This window comes from Aphelocoma coerulescens, chromosome 4 (genome assembly GCF_041296385.1).
Source record: "Aphelocoma coerulescens isolate FSJ_1873_10779 chromosome 4, UR_Acoe_1.0, whole genome shotgun sequence".
NCBI classification, from domain to species: domain Eukaryota; kingdom Metazoa; phylum Chordata; class Aves; order Passeriformes; family Corvidae; genus Aphelocoma; species Aphelocoma coerulescens.
In genome coordinates this window covers 5,485,709-5,513,405 of record NC_091017.1, presented here as the reverse complement: position 1 = coordinate 5,513,405, position 27,697 = coordinate 5,485,709, and the positions used below count along the sequence as shown (strand labels likewise).

General features: G+C 47.2%; 1 protein-coding gene and 1 long non-coding RNA gene across 6 annotated transcripts in view; both read right to left on the bottom strand.

Moving 5' to 3' along the window:
- LOC138109367 (uncharacterized) overlaps window positions 1-8,203 on the bottom strand; it is a 39,321-nt gene extending 31,118 nt beyond the window's left edge. Inside the window, exon 1 of the long non-coding RNA XR_011150433.1 lies at window positions 7,958-8,203. This is a non-coding gene — a long non-coding RNA (uncharacterized lncRNA). The remainder of the gene's footprint in view (window positions 1-7,957) is intronic.
- Window positions 8,204-17,316: 9,113 nt separating this feature from the next.
- Window positions 17,317-27,203, bottom strand: SPRY1 (sprouty RTK signaling antagonist 1). 5 transcript variants are annotated; one of them, XM_069012626.1, is made up of 3 exons: window positions 23,401-23,476; window positions 22,288-22,943; window positions 17,317-19,617 (listed from the first exon to the last, which is right to left on the bottom strand). In XM_069012626.1, the coding sequence occupies exon 3, from the start codon at window positions 19,560-19,562 to the stop codon at window positions 18,600-18,602; it is 963 nt and encodes a 320-aa protein (XP_068868727.1). In that variant the 5' UTR covers window positions 19,563-19,617; window positions 22,288-22,943; window positions 23,401-23,476; the 3' UTR covers window positions 17,317-18,599. The 5 variants fall into 5 exon arrangements, with proteins under 5 accessions (XP_068868727.1, XP_068868726.1, XP_068868729.1 ...); XM_069012625.1 differs by lacking the exons at window positions 22,288-22,943; window positions 23,401-23,476 and adding an exon at window positions 26,458-27,203; XM_069012628.1 differs by lacking the exon at window positions 22,288-22,943 and having other exon boundaries at window positions 23,401-23,536.
- Between the last annotated feature and the right edge of the window lie 494 nt (window positions 27,204-27,697).

The window sequence follows — 27,697 nt, the reverse complement described above, 5'->3', positions numbered from 1 at the left end:
AGGAAAATGATAAAATGTGATGACTAATTTATGTAAATCTCATAAAGGCAATAAGGCTGAGGGCTGAACACATAGAAACATTAGTCAGGCAAAGGAGCACATGATTGGATTCCTCTTTTATTTGCTACCATTTAAAATTGGTTTATTTTGATAGGGTTATTATTTGTTTAGCTTTCAAAAAGTGCTCAGTGCCTGTAGAGGAGTCTAGGACACAGAGCCCTTGCTCGTAGTAAGGAGCACAGCGATCCCTCGGCTTTATTTGGAATGGTTTTGGTTACTGCCACGATGGTAAGAGCTGATTGAGGCAGAGAAGCTCTCTAGGAAGCCAGGGATTTTTACAGCCTACCTGAGGATTGCACATTTACACACTGAAAAATCCTGGCTGAAAACCCAAGGAACACATGAATTTTTGGAATTAGATCCCAGTGCAATTCAAGTAGGATACTTACAACATGAAGATTACATGGAATATAGTTCTACAGCAAAGCTTTTCTCACCTCAAGGAGCCTTAACAAGAGCATGAGCATTGCAACATATTCTCACACTTACAGCTATTTCCACCACATATCTTGATAAGCAAATTTCCTTATCAGTTGTGTTCTGAGGTCACCAAATTAGACAGAAATAGAGTGCTTTGGTTAATCTACCCAAAGAAGAAAATTAAAGATATCAGGCTGAAGGACAGCAGAGTGGATGGAAATTTTGATTGTCGAGCTTTTGTTGCTGTTTTACACAGCAGACCACTCTGCTCAGCAAACCTGTGGTCAGCAGAGCCTGTGGTATCTGCAGGTTGCCCAGTACAGGCAGGAAAATAAGTAAAAGCTAAATTCAAACTGAATAGAGAAAACCCAATTCTCTCAGCATCTTATTCAAAGTTTTGCTTTCAACACAACCAAGAGTGGTTTTACCCCACTCCCCATCATCTCCCGTTTTATTTCAATATGTCTATTCCTGCACTTTTATATTACTCCAAAGGAGAGTGCCTCATTTTCCTCAGCTGGGGGGCTGGGGAAAACATTTATTAAACTCCTTAGACCTTGTTTATTTTTCTTAAGGCTAATTACCTGCCTGCAATGACTTAATTTTGTTTATTATGAGTTTTAAAATGACAAGTTCATCTGCCACCAGAAAGCAGCGATCTTTTAGCGACAATGAAAGGCCGAAGTCCTGCAAGCACTTATGCATATGCTTCACGTTTTGCATGTAAATAGTCCCATTGACTAAATCCCAGTTCTTTGAAAGGGAAGAAAAGAATGAAAGGCAATCATTGTTTTCCCAGGCAAACAGTGCTGGAGAAGAAAGGAACAAGTTAGGAATATAGAAAATTAACTCATTTCCCGTCACCCACCACATGCATGCATATCCTGAAACTCCTGAATTTACTTCAAGTACCTAGAGTCTCTTCTGTATGCAGCCCGGTTTTTCAGTGTCTTAATGCTTTATTAGTTTTCCAAGGCAATTTATTTAAGCAGATCTAACATGGCACAAAAAACTTCTAAAAGATAATTCAAGAGAAAACATTGTGAGCAAGCAGAGAGCAGCTCTGATATTCAACTTCCTCCATAAGGATAAAAACAAAAAACGAGAATTCAAACAACTATCAAGGAAGGAAAAATGTATTCAAAACTGTAGAAATTAAATAATTCAATTCTCTCTTCCCCTGAGCTTCCCAGTTAGCTCCATCTTCATTTCCTCCATACTGGATAAGAGCAGGTGTATTGCTTCAGTCACCCTAGGCTTAGACCAGGCAGGACTGATCATAGAATCACAAAATGGCTTGGGTTGGAAAGGACCACGTAATTGCAATCTCCTGTCATGGACAGGAATACCTCCCACTAAATCACTTTGTTCAGAGTCCCATCCAACCTGGCTTTGGACACTTCCAGGGCTGGGGCATCCACACCTTCTCTGGGCAACCTGTGCCAGGGCCTCACCACCCTCATAGTGAAGAACTTCTTCCTTGTGTCCAATATAATCCCACCCTCTTTCAGTTTACAACAATCCGCCCTTGTCCCAGCATGTGTTGTGAGCTCGAAGTGGTCTTGGACCTAGCAATGTCCCAGATGATAAGAGATCTCCTGTGTTCCCTCTCTAACCAAGGAGGAGGAGCAGCTCACAGCCTTGACCTGAAGCCCACCTCCTACAAAAAAGAATGGAAAAGACCAAGATTTTTTTTCCCCGTCTCTGTCCCCCAGCACCCCAGCCAGAAGTGCTGAGGTGCATTTAAGCCCCCTGGCTCTTGGGCGTAGCTGAGAGCCCTGTGCTGCAGCCCAGCACAGTGACCCACGAGGTGCAGTCTGCAGGCAAAGAGGTGTGGAACAAATCTGAAAACAACATCACTGACGGTCGTGGGCAGCTGATTAACAGCAGCACTGACATTAGCAAGTGGAAATAGTCCCCTGTTGCACACACACACACACTACACGTGGGCTCCTGCACTGAAAACCAGATAGGCTGCTTTGCCTCAGACTGGCTCATGTTTTTTCCCCTTGATAAAAAGTTATGAGTTATTCTGAAGTTTCTTCTATCACCAACTTCTTTCAAACCTGACTGAGTAACTATCATACCACCACCACTGAACCCACATGAGAGATGTGACAAGTGGAAAGAATTAAAATAAATTTGCTAGTATGAATTTTCCTGTAGTTGTTCTTCATCAATTCTCATTTAAAAAAAAGTATCCTGAACTTTCACAAATTAAAAACCATACAAAAGCAAATTGGGCTTCAACCACTGCTTTGAGGTTCCTTCCAACCTAAAATATTCTAAGGTGTAAATTGCTTATCATAGCAATAACTTTGGCATGGGAGAGAAGACAGAGCAGCAGTCATTGCTCTGACTACAACCAAAAGATATGGGGACAGATATGGGTTCAATTAACACAGCCGGTGTTAATTGAGGAGTTCTTGTAACCTGGAGAGCTACTTGATACAACCTCTGCTTCTCAGGTACCCTCAAGTTACCACCTGACAAATCTTCCAAGCAGGGCAACAGAATCTATACAAATATTTCATATACGAAAGTTTCTTACTGCCCAAAGATAACACTTATAGATAACCAAATATAATTGATAAAATTATGTAAGATAACCAAAGATAGTGAATAAAATAGGGATGTGAGGGAAAAAATGCATGGAATTAATTAAGAATCATAAGCAAACTCTTCCTCACAGAGAAGTCCTGTGACATCTAACAGTGGCAAAACCAACAGGCTTGTGGAGCAGATTGCTCTGAGAGCCAGGAGAACCCAGGTGAGGGTACCTGCCATGGTGGCACCTTGGCTGGACACCATTCCTCACAGGGCCCAGTACTCCAGCAGCTGGAGCCCAGACAGCCAGGGAACAGAGCTCCCAAACTGCCTTCGTGACACGGAACGTGTCCAATTCACACCACAGACATTTGTGTGATTTGCCAGATGAAGGGGTGACAGAATTAATAGCTGCTGATGAATCAGTGAGGCCAAAAGAGCTGATGCATTTTTTTTTTTAAAGGTTACTATTCAAGAAAGCAGTGTAGTGTACAGCAGTAACAAAAGGATTGTGGTAAACAACAAATTATTCCCTGGAGAAAATTCCTCCAAAATTGGGTAGTGACAGAATCCAATCATGGGGGGGGGGAACCAGACAAAAAACCCCACCAGACCCAAACACAAAGAATAAAAACCTTGCAGAACAAGGATCTTTCTCCTTTTAATTTCTGAAGGACTGGAAACCAGATGTACTTACTTTTTTTTTTATTTTATTCATTTTTTATTTTGCCAGACTGCCTAAGCTGTCTTGAACACATTGAATACCTAATTCAAAAAACACCCCAAAACCAGCTTTCTTGATTTTAGCTTACAGATTACTGAGTAACCCACAGGCCACCAGCTTCTCTCCTGCTATTTGTAAGTCAGTCCAGATCAAGCTGGATGGGGAGGGGAAAGGCAGGTTTGGGGTTTGTTTGGTTTGGTATTAGGCTAAAGCTCAAGGTCCGTTTATTTAGGAAAGAGATTCCCACCCCCCAAATGATGCAGTGTATTTTATGTTCAATAGAAAATAATACAGGAGCATATAATCACTATGCCAAGGGAAGTGTAATGTACACTCAGTTCTAGGCTTTGGGGTTAAAATTTCTCTAGAAATGCCTATTTTCCTCTTTTATTACATTTTACAGAATTTCCATGACTTTCCTTAAATGCTGACTTTTTTGTCTACAGGTAACTGCTAAGATTCCTTTCTAAAGCTCTCAAAACTGCCCTTTGGAAAAGGATCAGTTATTTCCTCCAGGGCCTGAGAGCATCTCCCCAAAATAACTCCTCCAGCCACCCGATCAGTAAAACACTGAGCTCAATGCTTGGGGCAGAGGGCTTGGGGGCAGATTTCAGCTCACCTGCCTGAGCAGCCAGGCACAAAAACCCCGTAGAAAAGGAACAAGGAGCAGTTTTGCCCCTTTGCCTCCAACGCGGATCCAACGGCTTGGAAAGGAGCTCACAGCGGTTCGCATCAGTGCGCGAGATGAATATAAAACCCAAACCAAAACACGATTTGTTTTTCAGTTTATTAAAGGAAATGTTTTCATATAATTAATCATGGTCCGCGAGGCCGCTTTATCCAACGCCGTTCCTCCCTACCCCCGCCATCCCACATGGAGCCTTAGCTGGACTAAAATTTTGCAAAGCCTTGCATTGTTCTCCCTGACACCGGATCAGCGGACACAAAAAAGCAACTGCCAGCTCAAAAGCAATCCGGCGATAGAGCCTGGTGCTATCTAATCAAGGGCAAAAGGTCACTTCCGAACAACTGGGCAATAAAAGATTATTTCCAGCCGCAGAACAGAAAGGCCCAGTGGTGGATGCCTGAAAGAGGGGGGTGGAAGGAGGGCAAAAGGGCTCCCGTCTGTGGGAGGAAGTGCATTGAATAAAGCCAGCAGACGGGAACCATCTGGCTTTGTGCGTGGTCTGTTCTTCAGAGGACAGAGAAAGCCCCCTCAGCGGGGCCAGTGACTCCGTGCAATGATTCAAGCTTTTCTTCTTTTATTTTTTTTTTTCCCTCTCCCCCATCAATTTTAAAGCAGATTTCCCAGGCACCAAAAAATTGGAAACGGGACCTTTCCCAACAGGCGGATAGACCCATCTTATCAAGTGCAAGCTGCAAGATGGAGCCCATGTTTTAATTTGGTCAGGGAGAGATGCCTCTTATCAGGGAGCAAGGCCTGTGGATGACCAGACATGGCTTTTTTTGTTTGGTTTGTTTTTAAGGATGGCTTCAGAAGAAGCCTCCCACGGGCACAGCAGACTCAAATTCCCAACCCGCCCAACACACTGAGGTTTGGTTGCATTTTTAAACAGCAAACTGCATTTCCAGCAGTATCACCTTTATTATGTATACTTCATGCATTTCCCCCCTTCCTCTCTCTCCCCACTTGTTATATGGCCTCACTTGAATGAAAGCAAGAAAATAAAAGGGCCAGATTACATTCAGTCCAGTTGCCATGGCCTGTGGGAGGGCAGAATTGCAAACACTTCAGTACAAATGGTACAATCCCTCCTCCCTCCCCTCAGCCCTGCAGTTGTCCTCCATGTCCTCACTTTCCCTCGCTCTGTGGTTCGCACCGGAGGCCTTTGGCACTCAGCGGCGAGGAGCTGAATCTATTCAAGCGCCCAGACACCTCCTCCGTTCACCAGTGAATTAACTTTAAGCATGCAAATCACACTAATCCAGAATTCACAGGAGAGGAAGTCAGGAGGGTTCCCAGTGGTCTGGGAAATATTTTTCCTTTCGGGAAGGGAAGGGGAGGGGGGGGTCATTGCACTCTTCTTTAGAGCTCGCTGCAGGTCACTCTGGCTCATCTCAAAGAGAGTTTAGTTCAGAGGCTCAGCTTGACATTCATTGGTTTCTAAATCGGAACCTCTTGAGCGATTGTCCCAGCAATCCCAGGGATTGGGGCCTGAGCAAATAGCCCCCGACTAATTCTGCTGTAGTAGGGGGGAAACGAAGCAGTTAAATGTCCAGTTTATCAACAGAAAACAACAACTGAGCCTTTGTCCTAACAGGGTGCAGGAGGAAACCGTTTTGCGTGACTCATCTGCATGAGAAACCCAGGCAGATGGGAAACACCGACAGACGGCTTGGAGGGAGAGCCATGAAGACATCGGAGGAGAAAAATATTCCATGCATCGATTTTCTGTACAGCCACCTTCAAAAAAGAAGCAAAACTCTGGAATTCTGAGTAAGTCTGACACAGCTTGACAATTGAGGGGCTTTGTTTTAAAGGGGAAAAAAAAAAAAAAACAAAACACCAAGAAAACCCACAAATCAAGAGTTTAAATAGAGAAATGTGACACAGCAGGTCCTCTGCCACAGCCTATTTGTTAGGGGACAAAATAAAAAAAAACACTTCCAACAGCAAGGTGACCAAATGGCCAAGCCAACAACTATGATATTTATTCTCTGCAAGCTGAGGCAGTGCAAAGACACCAGTGTTTCTGCTATAGCCTCACCAAACAGACATGGAAACGCAGAGTGCAATTTGGAGATGCAAAGCCAAAAAGGAAAACCATGGAGTTGAAATGGACCTACTATAAAGTGGGTTAAAAAAACCCCAATGTCACTCCTCCTGCTCCTCACCTTTTTTTTTTTTTTTGTCACTCAGTACTGATCTAACCTCAGTTTTACTCAGCAAAGGGTTTCTTAGCAGTCACAGGCATTTTTCTCTAAGGATTTTTAGACACCCAGGAGGGGTTGGAAAAGCACAGGCAAAGGACTTGCCCACATTCCCTATCTCTTCAAGAGCTGAGCAAAAAACCTTGCCCTATCATTGCTCAGGGTGAGGTCTATAACCCATCTGGCAGACATGGAAACTGCATTCCACTTGCTCATCAAACCCGGTGGGAAAACAACCTGAAGGTGGGGGAGAAAAATCCCAAATGTAAAGCAGGTGAGCCCCAGGTTAAGGCAGCTGCTGCTTTAACAGCCACTTTCAACACTTGAGAAAGTGAAACCACTTACTGGAACAACAAAGCTCTGTGAAGGAGGAGGGGACAGCTGAGAAAATGTGTCCATGGAACAGACCCTTTAGGGACAGGCCAAGGCGAGGTGATGAGGTTATCACCAGGAAGATCACAGCCCCCAACTGCAAGGTCATAACCCGCAGGAACTTAGACAAAGCTTTTAAAGAGAAGCAAACCCAGCGTCTTCTGGAGTGCCCCAAAAGAGAAACCCACCCAAAGGGACGCTTCCATGGCCCAGCAGTACAATATTCACATTCCAGCCACAACAGAGCCAAACCGCTTCACTGCGGTGAGGGCAGCTCCTACTCCCACGTACCATGATTAAAAACCTGGAGACTCACGGTTGTTTCAGAGCTTCACTGGCATTCTTTGAGGCCAGAGCGTGTGGTACGCTGAGCAGCCACCCTGCTTTCCACTCCACTTAGCATTAATTACAAGCCTCTTTCTTGGATAGCTTGGTAGCTTTGTGGTTCAAGGGGGAAAGGGGGGAAAAAAAATAAATCTCATCCTATTAAGTGTAGCCCAGAGACCAAAAGACTCTGAAAGATAGGAAGCGCTTCTCAGCGTGAACAAGCAGCAGAACTGCACTTTAAAAAACAGGTTTTAATTGCAAGTGGTGTTTCCAAGCTATCCTCCTCCTGGGGCCACCTCGATGAGGGCCAGACGTGCTATCAGACAGTTAATACCCTCAAACAAACAGTTTCCCATTCCCAGCCACAAACAGGGTTTTAAACATGCCCCATTTGTATCACAAAAGGCAGTCAAAGCCCCTGTCCTTGCAGGAGGCTCAGCTCTAGTTAGGCACCCAACAAAGACTAAGTCGGTAAGAACATCCATTTGGTCTCTCTAGCTGACTCAGACCCAGCATTCTGCTGGGAGCAGATTCTGTAATTTTGGTACCAAACCCCTGTAGCTTGATCACAGATCTCGGGCCACTTGTAGCTGACACCCTTTAGCACAGGCTCACCAAATCGGTGCAGCTCCAGAAGGGATGCAGGAGCACAGTACAGCTCTCCTGTCATAAACCCTTGGGTTTAAGGCTGCAGGTCTTAGGGCAAGTCTGAAGGGGATCAAAACACATACTATGACCTGCCTGAAGAAGAGCAGACCTGCTTTATACCCTTCTATAAAACCAAAGGCTCTTGTCCTGGGTGTCCCCTCAGCTGTGGGAAATTTGAGCCTCATCATTATGTGGAGTATCCAGGTGTTCTCAAGGGGCAGAAAGGAGTTTGCCACCACCTGAGTTGCTCAGAGCTTTCCGGGCAGATTCTTTTCATTTTACCCTGAATTTACAAACTCTGTAGCATTAGTCTGCCATGTTCTCAGCATCCTAACTGGCTTAGCCAACAACACACACACACACACAAACACACACTGCAGTGTAGTGCTGATGTGGGATCCTTTAGGTTTGTAACCAAAGGGAAATATATGCCAGTAGTCTACTGTGCAGATGAGGCAAGCAATCGCTATTCCTTACATCCAGTTGTAAATCAAATGGTTTCCTGCCTAAGTCTAGATAAGAATATAACCCCCAGGCTATGGACCAGCTGACAGCACCGAGTCCTTTTGTTAAGGAAATTATTGCAGATGACTCAGTGCTTTCACCTGTTCTCCTTTGCCAGGTAGCATCTCCTCTGTATGCCTGGACTGAGCTGAGGCTTCAGCAGAACCTTGAAGCTGAGACTCCTTACACATGAAATTCCATCTGGGGTCTGGCTTCACAGGCCATCCGTGCATTTCCAGCACAGGAGGGCAACGGAGACAGAGCCACCTCCACCCAAAGCATTCCATTTGCAACCATATCCTGGTGAGATTTGGCTCCTTCACTGGGGGAAGTGCTTAACTCCAGGCTTTGCTGAGCCTGGCAGCCTTTAGCCTCCAGCCCTTTCCATGCCGTGTGGCAGTCCTGTTGTGAGAGACTGCTTCGAAAGCAAGCTGATGGCAGAAGAATGACATAGGGAATTTTAAAAAGCATTTTCCATTCTGACTCTGGTGTATCACTGTACAGCCTTGTCCAACTCCTCCGTTGCTTTGTGGCTGTTGTGGCTCACACTTTTCCTGTCTCATTGCTGCCCTTGCTACCCAGCGAGTGGGTTCGCTCCGTGGGATGCTCCCACTGTCGCTGCAGGCACGAAACCGAAAACTCTGATGTCATGTCTCGTAACCCATCAAAAAGTGCCTTGTTTGAAACGGGGAGATGGGATGAGGTCATCAGGAGTTGTAACTATTCTCTTTTTTTGGCACACCACCTCTTTATCTGGGAGGCATTGCGGGAGGGCACTGTAAAGGTTACATAAAATCAAAACAGAATTGTCAGGCGTTCCTCTCCCCATCATTTGTTTTGGCAAATTTACATCCTCTGAAAAACATGAGGGAGGCATCATTTTCCACAGCAGAACATCACGTACGAGCGGGGCTGACACAAAGTCTGCTCAAGGGTGCTGGGGAGGCCTTAGAGGCAGGAGAGGAAAACCTTTGGTGTACACTGAGTGCAAATATCCCCACGTGTGTCTGTGCCCACAGAATGCAGGAGGAGGAAAGGGTTACCCATCGTACAGCTCCTGTTGTGGGTGACATTTCCATTATGATTTTATTATATTATGTAATTGCATTGTCCATAAGCACAAAAGAGCCAGAAAGGCCCTTTGCATTGGCACTGGCATCTCATGGAAGCGCTGCTGCAGTCACAGGTGGGAAAGGCGATGGGCACATACCTTGTTCATTCATAACTCCTCTATCTCCCTAAATTATCTGCAAGGAACTGGAGAAAGGGGGAAATTATCATGATCCCCTGACAAACCTACCAGTGAGGCAGTTTTACAGCTTGGCTCTAAGCCTCTGCTCAGAATCTCTTCCTCCTCTTTTTCAGAGCTCAGTGAAGATGAGCAACAGAGGGCATGGGCATCCTTCCATCTGCTCCCGCTCTGGAGAAGAGATACATCCAAAATGTCACAACTGCGCAACCCTTTCCTCCTACTGGGATAAGTTTCTATGGTAAGATTTACAGCCTAAAAGATACCACCGAAGTCATAGTAGCAAGAGGGGCAGCTACAACTGCAAGGAGGAGAAACAGACTTATTTCTCTGAGTCAGACAGTTTTTCCAAGCCTTGCAGATGGTGAGAACAGGATGCAAAAGTCATGCTCACAGTTAAAGCTAATGAAATTCTACAATCCCCCTGGGAAACTCAGAAACACAGGCATGAAGTGCAGAACTGCCTCTTGTTTTAATTTATTTTTTAATACTTTGTTTACATGTTCAAATGCAACACGTGGATGGAGTGCAGGGACTGAATTGCCTCAGGTGCTGCTGGATACATCCCATTTTTGGTTCATAGCCCTGCATCCACGTCTGCAGCCCCAGTAGGCACCTACAGTGATGAGTCTTCAGGCAGGGAGGCAAGGAAGGAGAGCACATCTAACACAGAGAGGCATGAGCATCCCAATTTAGACACTGTCCATCTGCTCCAAATAATTTTTTGATAAATTTTAATAACATTGCAAGAGCATCTCTTTATATGTTCTTTGGAGGCATCCACAGCTCTCCATTAGCAAGATAAGATTAAACAACAGCCACTTACATCTTTATGTGGTAAAACAAGCTTCTGTATTTAAGATAAACTTTACAGGACAGGTGGTTTCCTAGAACAGAATATCCACAAGAAAACATTTAACTATCCTACATAAACGTCAACAAGGTATGAGAAGAGTGCACCTAATAAAGGAGATAGAGGCTACAATAAAAAGGGGCCCTAAATCAAAGAGCAGGTTCACACCAGCAAACACTCACACACACTGGGCTGATTGAAACAGGGAGCCTGTCCAGGCTCAGCGCTCAGCATTGCTGGCAGCCCAGCAGCTCTTCTGGTGTGTCTTTCCGTGCCTTTGCTTGGAGGTTTGACCCACACCATCACCTTGCTGGGCTTGTGGCCGGGACTGCATCCACAGAACTGCCCGTGCGGGTTCTATGTTGGGAGCTCGGTGTGTACTTCTACCTTTATCAGCTCTTAAAAAAAAAAAAAAAAAAAAAAAAAAAAAAAAAAAAAAAAAGGGAAAAAACGCAGAGCAAACATTATCTATTGTTAATTACCTGTAAAGTAGGGCTTTTGCCACTTCCCCAGTTTCTAAGAGCTCTGAAGTGAAACCTGAAAGAAGCCACCCATTGTTTCCAATTGTGCAAGAGCCAGGAGCAAATAGGGCTCAAATTGCAGCTCTGAAAGGCAGCAGGAAATTGGCAGCCCGGTAATCTGCTCCCCACCATTCAGGGGAACAAAGGCGACATTCCTCCTCAAGTAGTCACCATTAGAAACCCAAGGCTGATCTATTTAGTAAGGCCCACAGAATAAATCTGTGGAAATAAAGAGTTTTAATTAGAAGGCCATAGGATATGGCTCTAGTTTCCAGCCCCGCAAGTAACATGTATTAGTTAGGCTCTTACCTCGTTTCCCACATATCCAAACGCTGACACCCAGAGAACAGCACCGCTACCATTTTCAAATAGTATTAAAAAGAAACCCCAAGAAGTAATAAATGTGGAAACTGTTCCTTACAGATGGATCATACCATACAGTGTGCTGTAGCAAGAACATTTCAAATTGGTCTCTGTCTGTCTTGGGATTATATATTTTCCCCTTAGAGTATTAACAAACCTTCTAACCCACCACACATGCCCCACCTATGTTTTAGATATTGGCATGTTTTAAATGGCATGTTTTAAATATTCTCCAGAAAGTGCTACAGTTTCCAGCAGGAAGGGTTTTTTCCTTCCCTCACATCCATCCATCCATCCATCCATCCATCCATCCATCCATCCATCCATCCATCCATCCATCCATCCATCCCTCTGCACAGAATGACTCAGTAATTAGACACTGCTGGTCAAAGGCTCCTGGTTGTGCCAGTGCCACACAGCGTGGCTCCACACAGCCCTCCAGCCCCAGTTTTCCAAGCAGCCAGAGAGAAGAGTTTCCTTCAGAGCTGTTTCATCAGGCACAGTTAATTTGAAAGAATTTAAGTCCAAGTGTAAAATGCTCTGAGATACTTTGCGATTTTTGCCACCTGAACAGATAAAGTTCTCCCAACCCCAGTGTGTTAGAGCTGTCAGCAGGAAGCACAGATTAGGTTAACTTTCCCAGGGGATGTTATCTGCACCTGGCAGCAGTGATGGATGACTCTGGAACTACCATGGCAAGCACTCCAGCTCCAGTACAGGGCAAGGGATGGAAAGTGGGGAAACAAGCACACAGGGCCTAGAACTCCAGGTTTGAAAGCCCATACAAAAGTCTCTGTGGAGACTCCAGAAGGGCATCTTCTATCTCTACCACTTGCTCCAGAGAGACCCTTTGACCATTTAATGCAGCAGAACTGATGCATTTTCAACTCTAACAGTATTTCCTCACATACTCTTGGCAGGTCAGTAAACTCCAGCCCAGGTACTGCCAAAGTTTGGCAAAGTTCATACCTGGAGTTGAATTTCAGAACAAAACAAATTCGTGACATCCAACTATCCTGTACCTGACTAACCAGGTTTATCCTCACCTTGATTTGGATGAGATACAGGACATGTAAAAATGTATTAATCAACAAGTGCCTCAGTGACAGCCCAGGTGCTCCTGTAGTCACAGCACATTTCATCCAGGAGAACTTTGCATGCCATGTAGAAAAATGAACACGTGGACAATTATTCCCTAAAAAGAAGGGGTCAGGTAAATGAGACTAGATTTAGATAAGACTTTGCTATAAAAAGAGGGTACTGTGCAATCTCCCAATATCTGGGTTAGAGGAAAGCTCCAGGACTTTCCCCTTCCTTCCAGGCAACTAGTTTCTTCATTTTCATCTGGAAGTGTCCCACTCATAAAGTGCACAGATCCAAAAGCAACAAATCAGACATCACACAAGAAATGAAGCTTTGGAGAGAACCTTTACCAGGTCACACAAATTCATCTCTTCCTCCTGCTTGGAGCATGGAAGAGGAATGAATCCTCCCGGCGCTGCAAGAACTCTCAGGTGGTTTGGAAATTGAAGCATGTGCCAGAAAACAGGAGGTTTCATTTAAAATAGCCATTAAGTAGTTAATCAGTTATGTAATTTCAGCCTATGTTTAGGGCGCTCCAGCTACTTCTCACAGTCACTTTATGCCACAAACTAAGAACATCCTAACATGTAGGAAACCTGGGCATTCCTAAGGCAGTGCAAGCACTCCGTTGCCTGGCCAGCTCATTCACTGGTGTAAATCCATCAGCTCCATTCAGAAGAAATATTCCATGGAATAAACCCGGTCATACTACGGCAGGGGGTCAGGCAGGATGTCCCATTGTGCTCCTTCTTGCACAAACACAATGGGGTTCAGCCCCTGGGGGCAGAGCCTCTGTCAGGCTGTTTGTGCCTCCTGCCATCGTGTTCTGCAGGATGTTTGTTTTCAGGTCGGGGCACCGTAAGTGTAGACAAAGGTTCACAAAAACAGGGCGTGCTTACAAGGCCAGAGCCACGGCTATCAGGCACACCTTTCTCAAGGGACTGACCAAATGTATGCTTCTCTGCTCCAAAATGAAGAGCAACTACACTGTCAAGCTAATTTTGGAATATGGACTTCTTCTGCAAGTACACTCTTTCTTTTTTAATACTGTCCCATGCATGTATCAGGAAAATTGAAAAATCCAGGTGAATTTCTGGTTCTTCTTTGATGCTAAAAGGAAAAGTTATTCATTGAGACTAGTGTTTCACCCCTATATACTTAAACTAAAAAGGCAGACCATGTGTGGTTTGCAGGAAATCTTTCCCAAGTTAGTATTTATTGGTAAGTAAATGAGGGAGTATCTCATCTCAAGACATCTTCACCAGGAGTGGGAATGGCAGCTACTGGGAAAACCAACAGCACTGCATCTCTTTCTCACAAATATAAACCGAGCTGTAAATATCACTCTGGAGATCACAAAGTTTTTGAACAGATCCTTCTGTTCAAACAGGAACAGGAAGCTCGTTACCTCGGGCTCCATATGGGGGTAGCCAATGCCGAGGGGAGGAGCCATGCCTTGGCTCCTCACACCAGCCAGAGGAAGGTGGAACACAACCACGGGGAAGAACTACACACATGATGAAGAGCTCCCCTAAAAGCAACCTGCCCCCCAAATGAAGGGTCATCAGAAGGAGACCTGTGCAGCCCCATGTGCTGTGTAAGGCTGGGAAATCCAGCTGTGTGACAGCAGAACAGCATTTTATTCCAGGTTTTTTGAAGCACCACCATGACTGACACAAATGCACCAGCTGGAAGAAAGCCAACAATTAATCAGGATTCCTTAGAATTTGGAGGTAATTTTAGCAGAACAAGAAATGCAGAAGTATCAGTGAGTCCTGAACATTCCTCCAGGACAAAAATCTATTACTTCATATAAGTCCATTAAAACACTTCATCTAGCCCCTTTAATCCCTCTTAACAGATTTGCTTTATCACAGACAGAGGAGCTAATCCTCTCCCACCTGTCTTTAGGATATGGAACCATAAACAAGAGCAAGTACTTTTCATTTGTTAGGCATTATCCCCCCTCAGATAATGCCCTCACCCACTCCAGCATTAGTGTAATGGAGCCGTCTTTGGAGAAACACCCCAACTCTGAGGGCAAGTTCTCACTCCAGCCATGGATTCCTCCAGCATGGAACGTGGAAACTTTATCTACCTACTGGTTTTATTGCTAAATTATAGTTTCCTAAACTCATCTCTTATCACGAGGTTTGAGACACTAAGCAAAGCAAGAATTCCAGCTTGCTGGACTTCCCTTTTTCCTTCAACCCAGACCTTATGCATCGGAGGCCTCCACTGTTAGAACTAGATGGCAGCTTCAGCCAAATCCATCACCCACCCATGCAATTAGGTCAGTAGGTCAGCTGAACTTGCTGCCTAATTACACCATCATTTTACACAGAGTTCTCCTGGCTTCTCAAAACAACATCTCGGAAACATCAGAAAAAAAGTACTTTTTATGGCCTACATTGCAACAGGCTCTGACAGTCTGGCACTCTGCAGACATGGAGGGGTAACCTCAAACAGCCCCCTGACAAATTTTGGGTTGAAGGACTCAAATCTGCACTTCAGTGCCCTCTAATTGCTGGAAGTCCCCTCAGCAAACCCCCTTCCAACAGAACACTGCATCCTTGGATGGCCATTCCACTGTGGAAAGTAGAACACACTACAGCGGCTGACCACTTGGGGCATATTTAAAGTAACCTGCGTCTCTTCAGGCTGTGGAGGCTTCACAGCTTCATCCATCTGTCATCTTGCTCTGGTCTCTTTCAGCTGGAAAGACATTCATGTGCTCTCGTGCAACCCTGCGTGGCTCTACACCACAAAATCCATCTGCCTGAATGAATTCCCAGTCCTTTCCATGACATAACAGCAATGACCTTGCATTCCAGAGAGTACCTGAAAGCGAACTGAGATACATTTGTACGTTAAATACAAAGCATACAGCATCTAACCCAAGAGAAAACCATTATTCTCATTTTTCTAACACTGCCTGCTCTACCTGGCAATTAGAAAACCATGTAAGACCTGCAAGGAACTGTTTTCTTCTCATTGCTGTGTAGGTCCAAGTCAAGTATTTCTCCAAAGGAACTGCAACCTCAAGTTATTCCCAAAATCTGGTTAGTAAAGGGAGCGTTAGCATGACTAACTAGAGCATAGCTTTTGTTGATTTTGTTTTAAAAAAAGAGATCTGGATCAGTGCCATGAGATGGCTCCTGATGGAAGACAATCATTAAAGGATAGAGAACACGTGGGTCCTTTGGGATTTCTTCTCTTCTGCTAGGAACCAACCCAAACCCCTGGATAAGTCATCTGGCTGAAAAAAAAAAGAGACAGAGGTACAGAGGGTAAAGTTTTCCTTGAGGAGGCACAAGCAGCACCCTTGGAGCACACGCCCTGAGCAGGGAGCTGGCTGTGATCCTGCTGAGAGGAGGCAGTTGGCTCCGTGTTCCCGGGTGTCAGCACACAGTTACCAGTGGACATCTCCGGCCAGCATCGGACAAGGCCCCCATTGTCTCTGCGGGGCTGTTTGCAGCTGTCGCTGTTAGAGACGCGCCGCGATAGCGAAGGAGTGCGAGTCGCTGCTCCTCAGGAACATTCTTCTCCTGGCTTTGCTTCCTCTCAGGAAATCTTGGACAGCAGAATTCGTGTACATCCACTGCTGCCCCACGAGCCCCCCAGCCCGTCACTTCTGTCACACAGAGAGGAGCGGCACCACCCGCATCCTGCGGAGCATTCCTAGGTGTACTCAGATGATGATTTCACTTTCTATCTCTCAGGGGGTCATCTGTGCTGTTTAATAAAAATGCAGCTTTTCAGTCAGCTCCATTCCATGACACTGCATCAGCTGGGATGGAATTAACTACAAAAAGGCAAGCTTACTGAAATCATCACTGTGCTGGGAGTCAGAGCAGCTTGAATATGGCAATTCAAAGCAGCGCGACTTAAAAAAAGCAAGATATGACACATTTGTCAAGTCACTGCTGTGTTCTGAAGTGGAGTTTCTCTAGAACCACTTAGTCTGAACACCATGTGAAATTACATCCGTTTAAAACTTTTAAAGTTCAGGAGAATTGCGATGTAACCTTGACCCATATGAGGAAAAGAATGAGGTCTCCCCATTCACTCTTAATGAAAAGCTTTTTCTGTTGAATGTGTGTTAAATGGCCACAAGTAGCTGTGACACTTAGGTCATCCTTAAGAGCCTTTAATTTAAAGACAGAAGATTCAGTTGACATTGGAAAACGTATGGGAAAAGAACCAAGTAAGGCAGACATAGGCCCAAACACACACACACATTCCCAGATTTCAAAGCTACCAAACTACAGCAACACAATTGCTACTTTTCATCCTGCCTCTAGCTTTTTGTTTAGAATTGAGCGGGGGAGATTAATTTCTTCAGCTGCTGCACCATTTAACCAGCCAAGAAGTTCTAGATAGGAAAATTTTAAATGGCTTTGCATGTTAATGTGGTATTCCTTAAGAAACAACAAAAAATAAAACCCCAGCTTGGAAGTTGTGGTTTCCTCCTCCACAACTGTATTTCCAAATGCTTTGGTAAATAAATAGAGCCTCCATTTCTTGGCACTATTAAGCACAACATAGATTCAATTGTATTAAACATCCCATAGCAAAAACTTACTTCATATATAGTTGGCTTAAACTTAAGTAAACTAAACTAGAGCACAGACTAGTGGCTTTGAAGTATCAATAGGAGGTTATTTGCCACCTGACAGACCTGAAGGAGGGACAGCCCAGCAATACACACACGTAGCTCACAAGCTGTCATTGTAACAAAAGAACTCCAGAGCCATGTTCATTAATTAATATATTTTCTGCATTATAGTTAACATATGTACTTTCTTCGTGTCATCCTTATTTCGTTAAGTATTGATATTTTGTTATATTCAGACATGAGTACATTTTTGAAGTCTTTTGCAATAAATATCATAAAATAATAGAGATTCACATAATAAATATTCTTTACAATAAAAAAAGTTTTAACAGACTTTTGTCTTAAAAATAGTTGGGATTCAACTTTGTGTTTTATACATAAAATATACAAAAAAGGACCACAATTTGTGGCTAAGGCAATAAAACAGGGACAGAATAAAATTATAAAGCACAGAGCAGAGCTAAACTCACTAAGCCAAAGGATCACAAGAGACTTGAAGGATTCAAGAACAATTTAGGTGACTCAATGACACCTGAAGGCCGTTTGGATATATGAACACCACCAACTTTAATATCAACTGATACTGACAGACTATAAAAACAGGATTAGGAGGGTGGAGTGAGCAATATCCTTCAAAGATTGGACAGCAAAAGAAACAAATGAGTATGTTGCAGCCACAATGTCTCCAATGTGAAGATCTACATAGTGTAGCAAAAACTGAAGTTATATTGAAAATGTAATTTTAAAAGAAAAAAAAAAGAAAAAGGAGGCAGGGCAATTCTCAGGTCTGAGAATGTTCCAAAAGTTAAGACAAAAAGAGAGGGGGGGAAAAAAAGGATGCAAAAAGAAGCAGGCTGCCTATAGAAGAGTCAGGCCTTTCATTTGGTGAAGCCTTTATTTTACATCCCTCTCCAGAAAGAACACACACAAAAAGTTAGTTCACAATCCAGCTCACTCAGGAAAGTTATTCTTCCTTGGCACCTGGGAGGTTAAGGAAAAAAACCCATAAAATGCTGAGAACAACAACAACAAAAAAACATCTTTGGGAAGATATTCACAGAGCAAGAAGCTTCAAGAGCCCAGTGAGCCCTGACTGTCTCTTTCAGGAGTGGTTCAGTTACAAACTCAAAGACCCTGCCCAAGAGAGTGGCAGGTGCAGATACCAGGTCCACACTTACCAAAGAGCAGCAACGACTGCATGAAATGCTCCACACTCAGCCAAGTCAGTAGGAGGAGGAGAGCAAAGATGCAAGGGGGAGAACTCATGTATCTGAAGCTGGGGAGACGGAAAGGAAAAGAAAAGAACAGTCCTCCCAAAATGGGAGAGGAGGGGGGAAGAAGAAAAGATGGGGAGGGGGAAAAAAATCAGCTACAACCTGAAAAACTGAAGTTGGAGGAAGAAAACCTCCCTCCCAAAATCATGAGGGCTTGCCCTGACCCCGGGAGGGGCAGCTCTCCAGTTTACAATAGACCGTGTTGGAGTTCTTGCACCGGCACCCCGGACGATTGACGCGGTCGTAGCACCCCCGGCAGAGTTTTAGGCATCCTTTGGCCGGAGGGTAGCAGAGCAAGCAAGGCAGGAACAAGGACATGGCTCCCATGCACAGGTACCTAGAACAGCAGTGTGACTGGGAGCAGGAGCAGGGATTATCCGCGTACGAGTCCCCTTCATCGTCGTTGGAACAGTGGTAGAAGATCCCTTTGACCAGGCACATGCAGGTGCCGTACTCCACCATGCTCTCGGCCGAGCACAGGCACTGCCGGTTGCAGGCCAGGCAGGAGGGCAGGGCCCGCGGCGCCGTGCACTCCCCGCACTTGCACTTCCCGCACTGCTCGCAGATAAACTTGTGCTGCGTCAAGTCCTCTTTCAAAGGCCCCTTCAGATCGTCCACGATCAGGGCCGACTGCTTGGGCTGCGCCCGGATTGTCCGATCGGATCTGTGGCCGGAGCCCGGCCGGGACGGTGGCGAGCGCCCCAGCAGCCCTTGCTCCGAGGAGGCGCTGCTGTTGCTGCCGGAGCTGGCCGCGCTCCCCGTGCTGGTCGATCGGCTCAGGACGGGAGCCCTGGCGTTATGCTGATGTGCCACGTGCCCCGCATGGCCGGGCCTGTGTTCGTAGTTATTATTCACATTAATTGGTATAATCTCATGAGTCCTTTCATGCTTCTCCTGCCTCGGTGCCGTCCGCGGACCCGATTTTTTCACCACAGACGGTCCTTCGGTGTATTCGTTGCTGCCCCTGATGGCCTTGATCTGGTCCAGTGACAAGATGGTCGTGGGCTGGCTCTCCCTGTCATAGTCCGAGCGCTGCCGGCTGTCCAGGGAGGGCTGCTGAATCACCACCAGGGAACCGCCACTGCCATGCTGACTTTGGGGCTCCATCTGTAGTGATCTCTGCTGCTGGCATTCAGCAGGAACCTGGCATGCATCTGAAATCCTAAAATAAGAAAGGAGACAGAAGGTGTAAATAAACACTGCGTGTGTACATATACACACATGAGATCAAGGGCAGCAGAGGGATAAAGCACGGGATACTTTCTGAAAACAGAAGTGATCTGGCAAAGCCCAAACTGCCCCAGCCACCTGGTACTGATCACTTTCAGCAGGGGATTACAGCAATGCTGAGGATCTGGCCAAAGTCCAGTAATGGGGAGAGTCTGGGTATGGCATCATAGATGAGGAATGCAAAGGAGCCCCCATGCCATTTAAAAAAAAAAAAAAAAAGAAAAAAAAAATCCAGTATTAACTTGTATGCTTACTTGGCACGCCATGGGAAGTGCCTCTCCCTTGCTACTGAACTCAGCATCTGTCTGTAGCAACAGCAATTCCAAATGCCCCCGAAACTGAGCTGGAAACAGTCAGGAATACCACCACGTTCATGTTCCGTGTGGCAGAGTGAGGAACATGCCCAATTCTCACTCTTCTGTCTGAATCTGCAGCATCAGAAAGCTCCACAGATTGCTTCCTAGTGCGCTTGGAAAGTCTCCCTCTTAAAGTGACGTATGTGCATTACAGAGTCCTGAACTAAGTGCTGTCAAGTGGCCAAGACATTTTCTATGAGAAAGTAACTCAGCCTACAAATCTAATATGCTCCTTCATAAGATTAAAGCAAGGGTGCAAACAACCTGCTTTCAAATGTTTCCTGACCACAGGCCGGAGTGTGAAAGAAAATTGAGGTAGAAAAGGCTTAGATGAACTAGGTGTCAGACAAAAAAGTACCTGAGGATTCATAAAAATGTTAAGAGCAGATAAAAACCCTTCAACAACCTCAAAACACAAGCAAAGAACAAATCCATTTTCACAAGACAGATTAAAAGCTTCTCAAATAAACAGAACATCTGCTAGTCTATCTTTTAAATAGTAGGAGAATAATAGAGATGTTACACATTTCCATCCCCTTCCTAGCTAGGGACGTGAAGATTGCAACACTGACTGAGAAAACTGCAGTGACAGTTCTGTACCTACACAAAAATGTAGCTGAGTATCTAAGTGCCACATTTATGCAGGGAACCAAGACAACAAATCGCTTTTCTTTACTGTCAGCTGAAGGAAAGTCCCTTTTTCATCCCCCCCGAGATGTCATAAGTGTTTACCTGAAAGCAGAGAAAGGTAAGTGCTATCAAGCACTTCCAAAACTCTTGCCTACCACAGCTGGCATGGAGCTGTTCCCCACTCCAGAGAGAAAAAGGCACCGTGGTGTGGAAGCACAGAAAGAACAAGAAGAGGAAAGGTTTCTCCTAACAGGCAGTCACCATGGGCAGAAAGTGACAGCTTCTGCCAGGACACAAAGTCTTTGTCCTCATCCAGTAGTCAAAGATTTCATTTTACATCGAGCATCACCTGTGTGGGCTTTGTGGTCACCAGATTAAATAGAAACCCAAACACTCTCACTTCTAATTCACAGAATAGAATCATAGAAAGGTTTGGATGGGAAGGGACCTTAAAGACCATGCAGTTCCAAAGCCCCCGGCCATGGGCAGGGACACTTTCCACTAGAACAGGTTGCTCAGAGCCCCATCCGACCTGGTCTTGGACACTTCCAGAAATAGGGCATCCACAGCTTTTTCCTGTGCCAGTGCCTCACCACCCTCCTTCTACCCCCCACAACAAGCCGCCTTCTTCACGAGCACTGAATACAAATCCACAACAAGCCAAGGGTGAATGAATGCGAAAAGGGAAAGATTTACAGCTGTACCAGCCAGGAGCTGGGCTCCCTAGGGGATAGAAAACAATATCGCAAGAAAATCCGAAAGACATCCAGTGCCATCTTTGGGGGGAAAGCGCAACATCAACGCGGCGCAGACTGACAAGCCCAGCTGCAGACCGGGGCGAGAGTTGAACCAGCCACCTCCACCCCCGCGCAGATCGCTCGTAAACTGCTTCCCCCCGGACAATAAAATAAAACCGAGTAAAACAAAATAATAACGTACGGCGCAGGCGGCGAGAGCCCTCACGGTTCTGCACCCGGGGCTGCGCTCCCTCACCGCACCTCGGGGGTGGGATCCCGTTTCCCTCCCCTTCTCCACACCCGCTCGGACACGCCGCCAGGCCCCCCGTCCCGCCCCGCTCCCCGCAGCCCCCAGGCGGGCAGCGGCGGCGCGGCGCTCTCTGCGCCCCGAGCGGAGCCGAGCGGATCACGGCGCTGACGGAGAGGAAGGAAGAGGAGGGGAAAAAGGGCAGAAAAAAAGTTATGAATGAAAACATGGGCTTTTTTTTTTTTCCTTGCCCTCCTTCTCTCCCTTTTCCACAGGGGAAGGCAGATCTCAGCCCGGCACTGCCTCTGGAGGGCGGATTGCCCGGCAATTAAAGCAGCCGAGCGGCCGCTCAGCCCCGGGGCTTCCCCGCACTCGGCACCCCCCGCCTCGGCCCCTCTGGCCCCCACCTGCGAGGAGCATTGGGGGGTGTTTTTGACGTTCTGCTCGTTTGCAGCCGGTCGCGGTCCCCAGCGAGCCGTCCCGCAGCAGCCCAGTGCCTCCATTCCGGGAGAGGGGCGGTGGGAGGGTGGTCGGAGCCGCCCCTCGCCGGGCGGGCGCCGCAGCGCCCCGCGGCACCTGCTCGCCGCGGCAGTGCCGGCCCCGGTGTGAGTGCACGGCGGGTCCCAACTTACTGATGTGCAGGGAGCCACCGGGAACGGCAAATCCAGCGGGCGGGGGGCGGCGGGGCCCCGGCTCCTCGCCCTCCCGGACCCCGGGGCGGGGAAGCCCGGCGGGCTGCGCTCCTCGTCCCCGAACAGCTCTCGCTCGCCGATCTTCACGTCCTACTGGGCCAGCGGAGAAAAGCCCCGCTCTGCTGCTCACCGCAGCCCCCCTCTCCCGGGGGTCAGCATGCAGCGGGCCGGGCCGCCCGGGGAAGCGGCCCTCTCCTTCGGCCGCGGCTCTCTCGGTCCGGAGGCGACGGGGAGGAAATCCAGCCTTTCCTGCAAAGCGGAGTGTCTGGATCGAGCCTCAGGCGGCTGCAGGCTGCGGCAGGCAGCGGGGCTGTTGCGATGCAGGTCTCCGGGAAGAGGCGGCGGGTGCGCGGCTCCTGCTCCGGTTGTTTGTTATTTCCCTTTGCGATCGCAGAGTTTAGGGCTGCGGTCCCGCTCCAGCGCTCGGCTTCACCGCATGGTCCTTGCCGCAAGTCCCGTCTGGCAAAGTGCAACCACAACCTCTCGTGCGAAAGATTCGGTCGGGTTTTTTTGGTTTTCGTTTTGATTTTTTTGTTTTATTTTCTTTTTAAAACAATCACGAAGCGGCTCTGACTCTCCAGGCAGAGCTCAGCGAACTGCGAACGAAGCGAGAGGGAGCGCAATGCAGTGGCCCTGCGAGCTCCCCGCACACAGCCATGTGCTGGCTGTCGCTGCCGGGGGCCGAGTGACAGGCTCGGGGCAAGGGCAGGACGCGGCGGGGAGAGGTGGCCCCGCACGCCGCAGTCTGGCACCGAGGTCTCCGCAAGGCTCCGAGGCGCCGGAGACCCCGCGTCGGGCGGGACGGGCGAGCACGGACCCGGAGGTTCTCTATGAGCAGCGAATCGCGCCCAGCTCAGTGCTGCTGGCCCGGGAAGCCGAGACGCGGCTCTCCCGCCCGCTGCCCCGCAGAGCAGCGAGCGCGGCTCGCCCGCACCTCCCGCACGCCTCGCAGCGCGGCCGCCCCCAGCGCGGCGCGGGGAGCCCCGGCCGCCCGCCCGCACCTGACCCGGCGGGAGGGGTGTGTGCGGCGCGGCGAGCGCCGCCCGGGCTTACCTACGGCCGGGGTGAGCGCCCGCCTCCCGCGGCACATTGGCGGCACGGATCCAGCCCGGGCAGTGCCGGCAGCCGCTCCGCGCTGCCCCGCCGCCGTTCCGGAGTGACTCGGGCCGCGCCCCGCCGCCTTTCAGCGCGCAGCCCCCGCCCGCCGCCGGCCGCGCCCCCCTGATGTCAGTGTGCCTCCGAAATCCCGGCGTGGATTCCCCGCCCTCCCGCCGGGAGCCGCTCCCGCGCGGGCACCGCCGCTCCCGCGGGCCGGCGGGGAAGGAGGGAGGGAGAACCTGCTCCTCTCCGGCCGCGGCCACGGCTCCTCGCGGCCCCGCCGGCAGAGGGAGCGCCCCGGGGGCTCGGCCCGGCGGAGCTCGAAGGTGCCCGGTCCGCACACGCTGCCTGCGCTCGGCCGGGAGGGCAGAGCCGGGGCCGCGCTGCTGCCGCGGCACCGCCGGACACGGGACTCTGCTGAAGGGCTGAGTTCTTCCACGCTCCTTTTGACAGCGTTAGAGAGAGATTCTTCTCTTTTACCATCAGCGCCTTTCAAGCCAGATGGAACAGCCCTTCGTTTATATTCACAAGATATTTTCTTCTTCTTTCAAGCCTATCGCAGAGGCAGCTGAGGACCTCGGGAAGCATTCACTCTTGTCATCCTGCCATCAGATAGGAAGCGGCTCTTCTCATCCTTTTACGGCTGGCACTGCAGCATCAAGAGATGATACGGGTTATTGACCCGGTTGTCTCTCTCCCGCCTTTCCAGTCCTGCCTCGGCAAGATCCCATCCAATGCCCACCACTGCATCTCTGCCGTGGTGCCAAAGAGATACAGGGATGCTTTCCAAGCCAGTAGTTTTATGGCCAGATATTATCTTCGACGTATGTTTTGGGGGGCGGGGGGGGAGGGGGTGTTTTGGTTTGATTTTTTTCACGGAGTGGAGTATTTTAACAGGCCACCAAAAGAACACGGGAAAGTGATGTAAAGCACATCAAAATTCTGAGAATTATTTCATAACAACATGCAAAGTGTTGGAATGGTTGAGACTTCCAATACTTGGCTAAACACCACTGCAGCTCTAAGTTTATCAGAAACATACTAACAATCTCTTTCACAAAAACCCCATATTCTCCCACCTTTTGCCCCAAAGAAAAGTATGTGCTAAGAATGCGTGGAGCTGCTTAGCAGGAACATTCATCCAAAAGCAAACAATCCCAGCAAACAGGAACACACCAGCACAAAGGTGGTGCTCGATGACAGTCTGTGCACCCAGCTCACACTCATGGATGTAGCACAGTTGTTTTTCATTAAACTTCGCTGAACTTGGAAAGAAATCACCTAAACTGCATTTTTGAAATTTTCATCATTATGCAAAACCTTTACCTGAACCACCTACTTCTCTATGAAATAAAATTTGTGTGCATTAGAGGTTCTATACTGAATACTAGAATGTAGTACTAGTGGTAATATGACTTCTAATACTTCTGAGTTTGTAATTAACAGATTGCTGATACAGACAAACCCTAAATAACATCTTCCAATGACAGAGGCTCAAAGGACAAACAATGGCATAAAAATCCTTGGTGTGGAATAAAAATATTCCAAATCAGCATTAATATTGCTGGGGGATTTAGAAAATGTGGCTGTCCACCAAAAGCATTCTTAGGCACACCTCAAGCACAAAGTACAAAACCATTTTCAGTGAAATCCCTCTGAAAACCTTGGAACCTGTAAGAGTTCAAATGAACAAAAAATCCAACTGAAGAACCAAAATTACTAAGAAAATGAAAAAAAAATATATATTCCTGCAGAGTAGTCTTAGTGGTTAGCAAGTTCACCTCGGAGCCTTTGGTGGTAGCAGGGCTCTCTTCCACCACTGAAAAACACATTTACCAATTGACTATGTTCTCACAGAAGTCTGTATGCATTTTTCTTAGGATATTACCATAAAAACACCTCAACACCTCTCCTTTCTCATCTCTAAAGCCAGTACCACCTTAAAAACTATGCCAAGTGTAAGAGCTTGATTTTAGAAACATAACACTGGGCTTTAATGGGTCAGTCAAATAACCAAGAGTATGGGCAGGTGTTTACTATCACTTGGCACCTGAATGAATACTTCAATGGAAGAAGGGAAAACGCTCCAGTGATATCCAAAGCCTCTCCACAGGCTCAAGCAAACATTCTTGCATCTCACACAAGCCCATCTCATTAGATTATTCCTGGAAATGATAGCAGTGAGTTCTGATTAGAAAAAGGAGAGGTACATTCTGGAGAATAAACTGACACTTATGGCTACATCCTGGCACGACCTTGAGGAGTGACAGGCAGGAATTCGATGCAACCAAGTTATTTTCTGTCTCCAAACCATCATCTAGAGGTGCCCCCACTGACAACAGGTCAAGAGAGACCAGCCCTCTACGTCTGAAGTAAATCCTTCTGAAAAACCTGTCAGAATGGTGTTCAAGAGACTGAATGATGGACAAGAGCAGTGATCCAATCCCTGTTTCCATTTTCACTTTGAGGATCACATACTAGAAATGATCCCCACCTTCTGCAGGTCAGATGCTACTTCCCCCTCATGGCAGCCTCAGAGTGCCAAAAGGTGGATTGGACAGAATAAAAGCAAGTCCTTAGCTTTTTGTTTGGTTTTCTTCCTTAGCCACACCTAGAAGCAACTTTTTTCTCTAGGTGCCTTAACTGACCTTTATAAAGATGCACTGGATAAACTCTGATCCTCCCATTATCAGTAACTATTTCCATGGTGCACCCCACCTGGGAATATTATTCTGTTTCACCCTAAGCAGCATCTCTTAGCCCTTGCTAGGGCACAGATCCCAGTCCAGAAGGAGGACACACACTCAGCCCCAGTCACAAAGCCAACATGGCTTTGAGGAGACTCAGCAGATAAAGTATTTCCCTTTATGCAAGTTACTTGTCACTTCATAACTAATCTTCACAGCTGCAACAACATTTCTAAAGTTACAGAGGAATTCAAAGGTAATTAAACACCCCCCTCCATTAGCATTTATAACAAAATTATTAGCCAAATTGTTGTGCCAGTCTTACCTGCAGCATGTGTAAGTCAGGTACTTCCCCCAGCAGTGATGATCTTGCAGACGTGGTGTCAGGAGAACTGACTGGAACATGCAGCTCCCCAAAGCTTTGCATGTCAGCGACTTTGAGGTTGTGTCAGGTGGATCTTTGCAGTTGTCAGTGCTTGAACAGTCTCAGAGACTCTCAATACTTGCTGGGGTAAGACCAGCATAACTAATTTTTTAACATACCACTAGGCCTATATATACTACAAGGCATGAAGAAAAGGCCTCAAGTTGTGCCAGTGGAGATTTAGATTAGGAATCAGGAAAAATTTCTTCACTGAAGGCATTGGAACAGGCTGCCCAGAGAGCTGGTTGAGTCACCAACTCTGGAGGGATTTAAAGGTGTGCAGATGTGGCACTTGGGGACATGGTTTAGCAGTGACTCGGCAGCGCTGGGTTGATGGCTGGACTCAATGACCTTAAAGGTTTTTTTCCAACCTAAATGATTCTGTGATTTAAAAACGCCAACAAACCAACAAAATCTAACAGCTATGAAACACTGCTGTAATAACAAGTGCTGTGGGCAGTTTCTCAGCAGCTCACATGAAATCTTGTCGGCCCTGGCTTAAGAGACGAATAAAGCTATCCCAAGAGCCAAACACCGCGGGTGTCTTTGTGAAGGCATACCCTGACAGGTACAGTGAATCACTTCAGGACAAAGAAGAGAAAGCGAAGGCTGATGTGGTAGCGTTTCCCATCACACTTTCTACCAGACAGGTTGACCTTTATCTGAGATCAAAGCACCGGTGGCTGGGGATTTCTTCAGCTCCTGTGCAGGGGCTGTTCTCAAAGCTCTCTGAAGACGCGCAGCCCGTGCACCGCTGCCTCTTGCCGTCACTGCGAGGGCTGGGGAAAGGCACACAGGAAATCCTCAGTTACAAATAGAACCTGCAGTTTTCACTTCAGGAGATAACATCAGTTTTTCTTAGAGGCAGAGGAGACAGTAAAAGGCGGCAGCCAGGCAAACCTCCAAGAACAAAGGGACAAACCTCGACGTGAACCTGCCTCATGAACATTTGAATGTGGAATCAAAGCACCGGGGAAATGCTGCAGAGAGAGGGGTTTGGTCTGTGCCCAAATTCACCACAAATTAAACAGAAAGAAAATGCCAAGGTCTGTAAAACAGGCCGAGAGTCTGAGAACACACCTTCACTTTCCCATCTCTTGCATTGCATCAAGGAAATTGGTATTTTCCTTGGGTAACCAGA

Excerpts from the sequence above, each read along its gene's own strand:
- SPRY1 (XM_069012625.1), bottom strand. The coding sequence starts at position 26,537 with ATGTTCCAGTCAGTTCTCCTGACACCACGTCTGCAAGATCATCACTGC. Across the intron at positions 19,618-26,457 it reads CTGACTTACACATGCTGCAG|GATTTCAGATGCATGCCAGG; the intron begins GTAAGACTGGCA and ends TTCTTATTTTAG.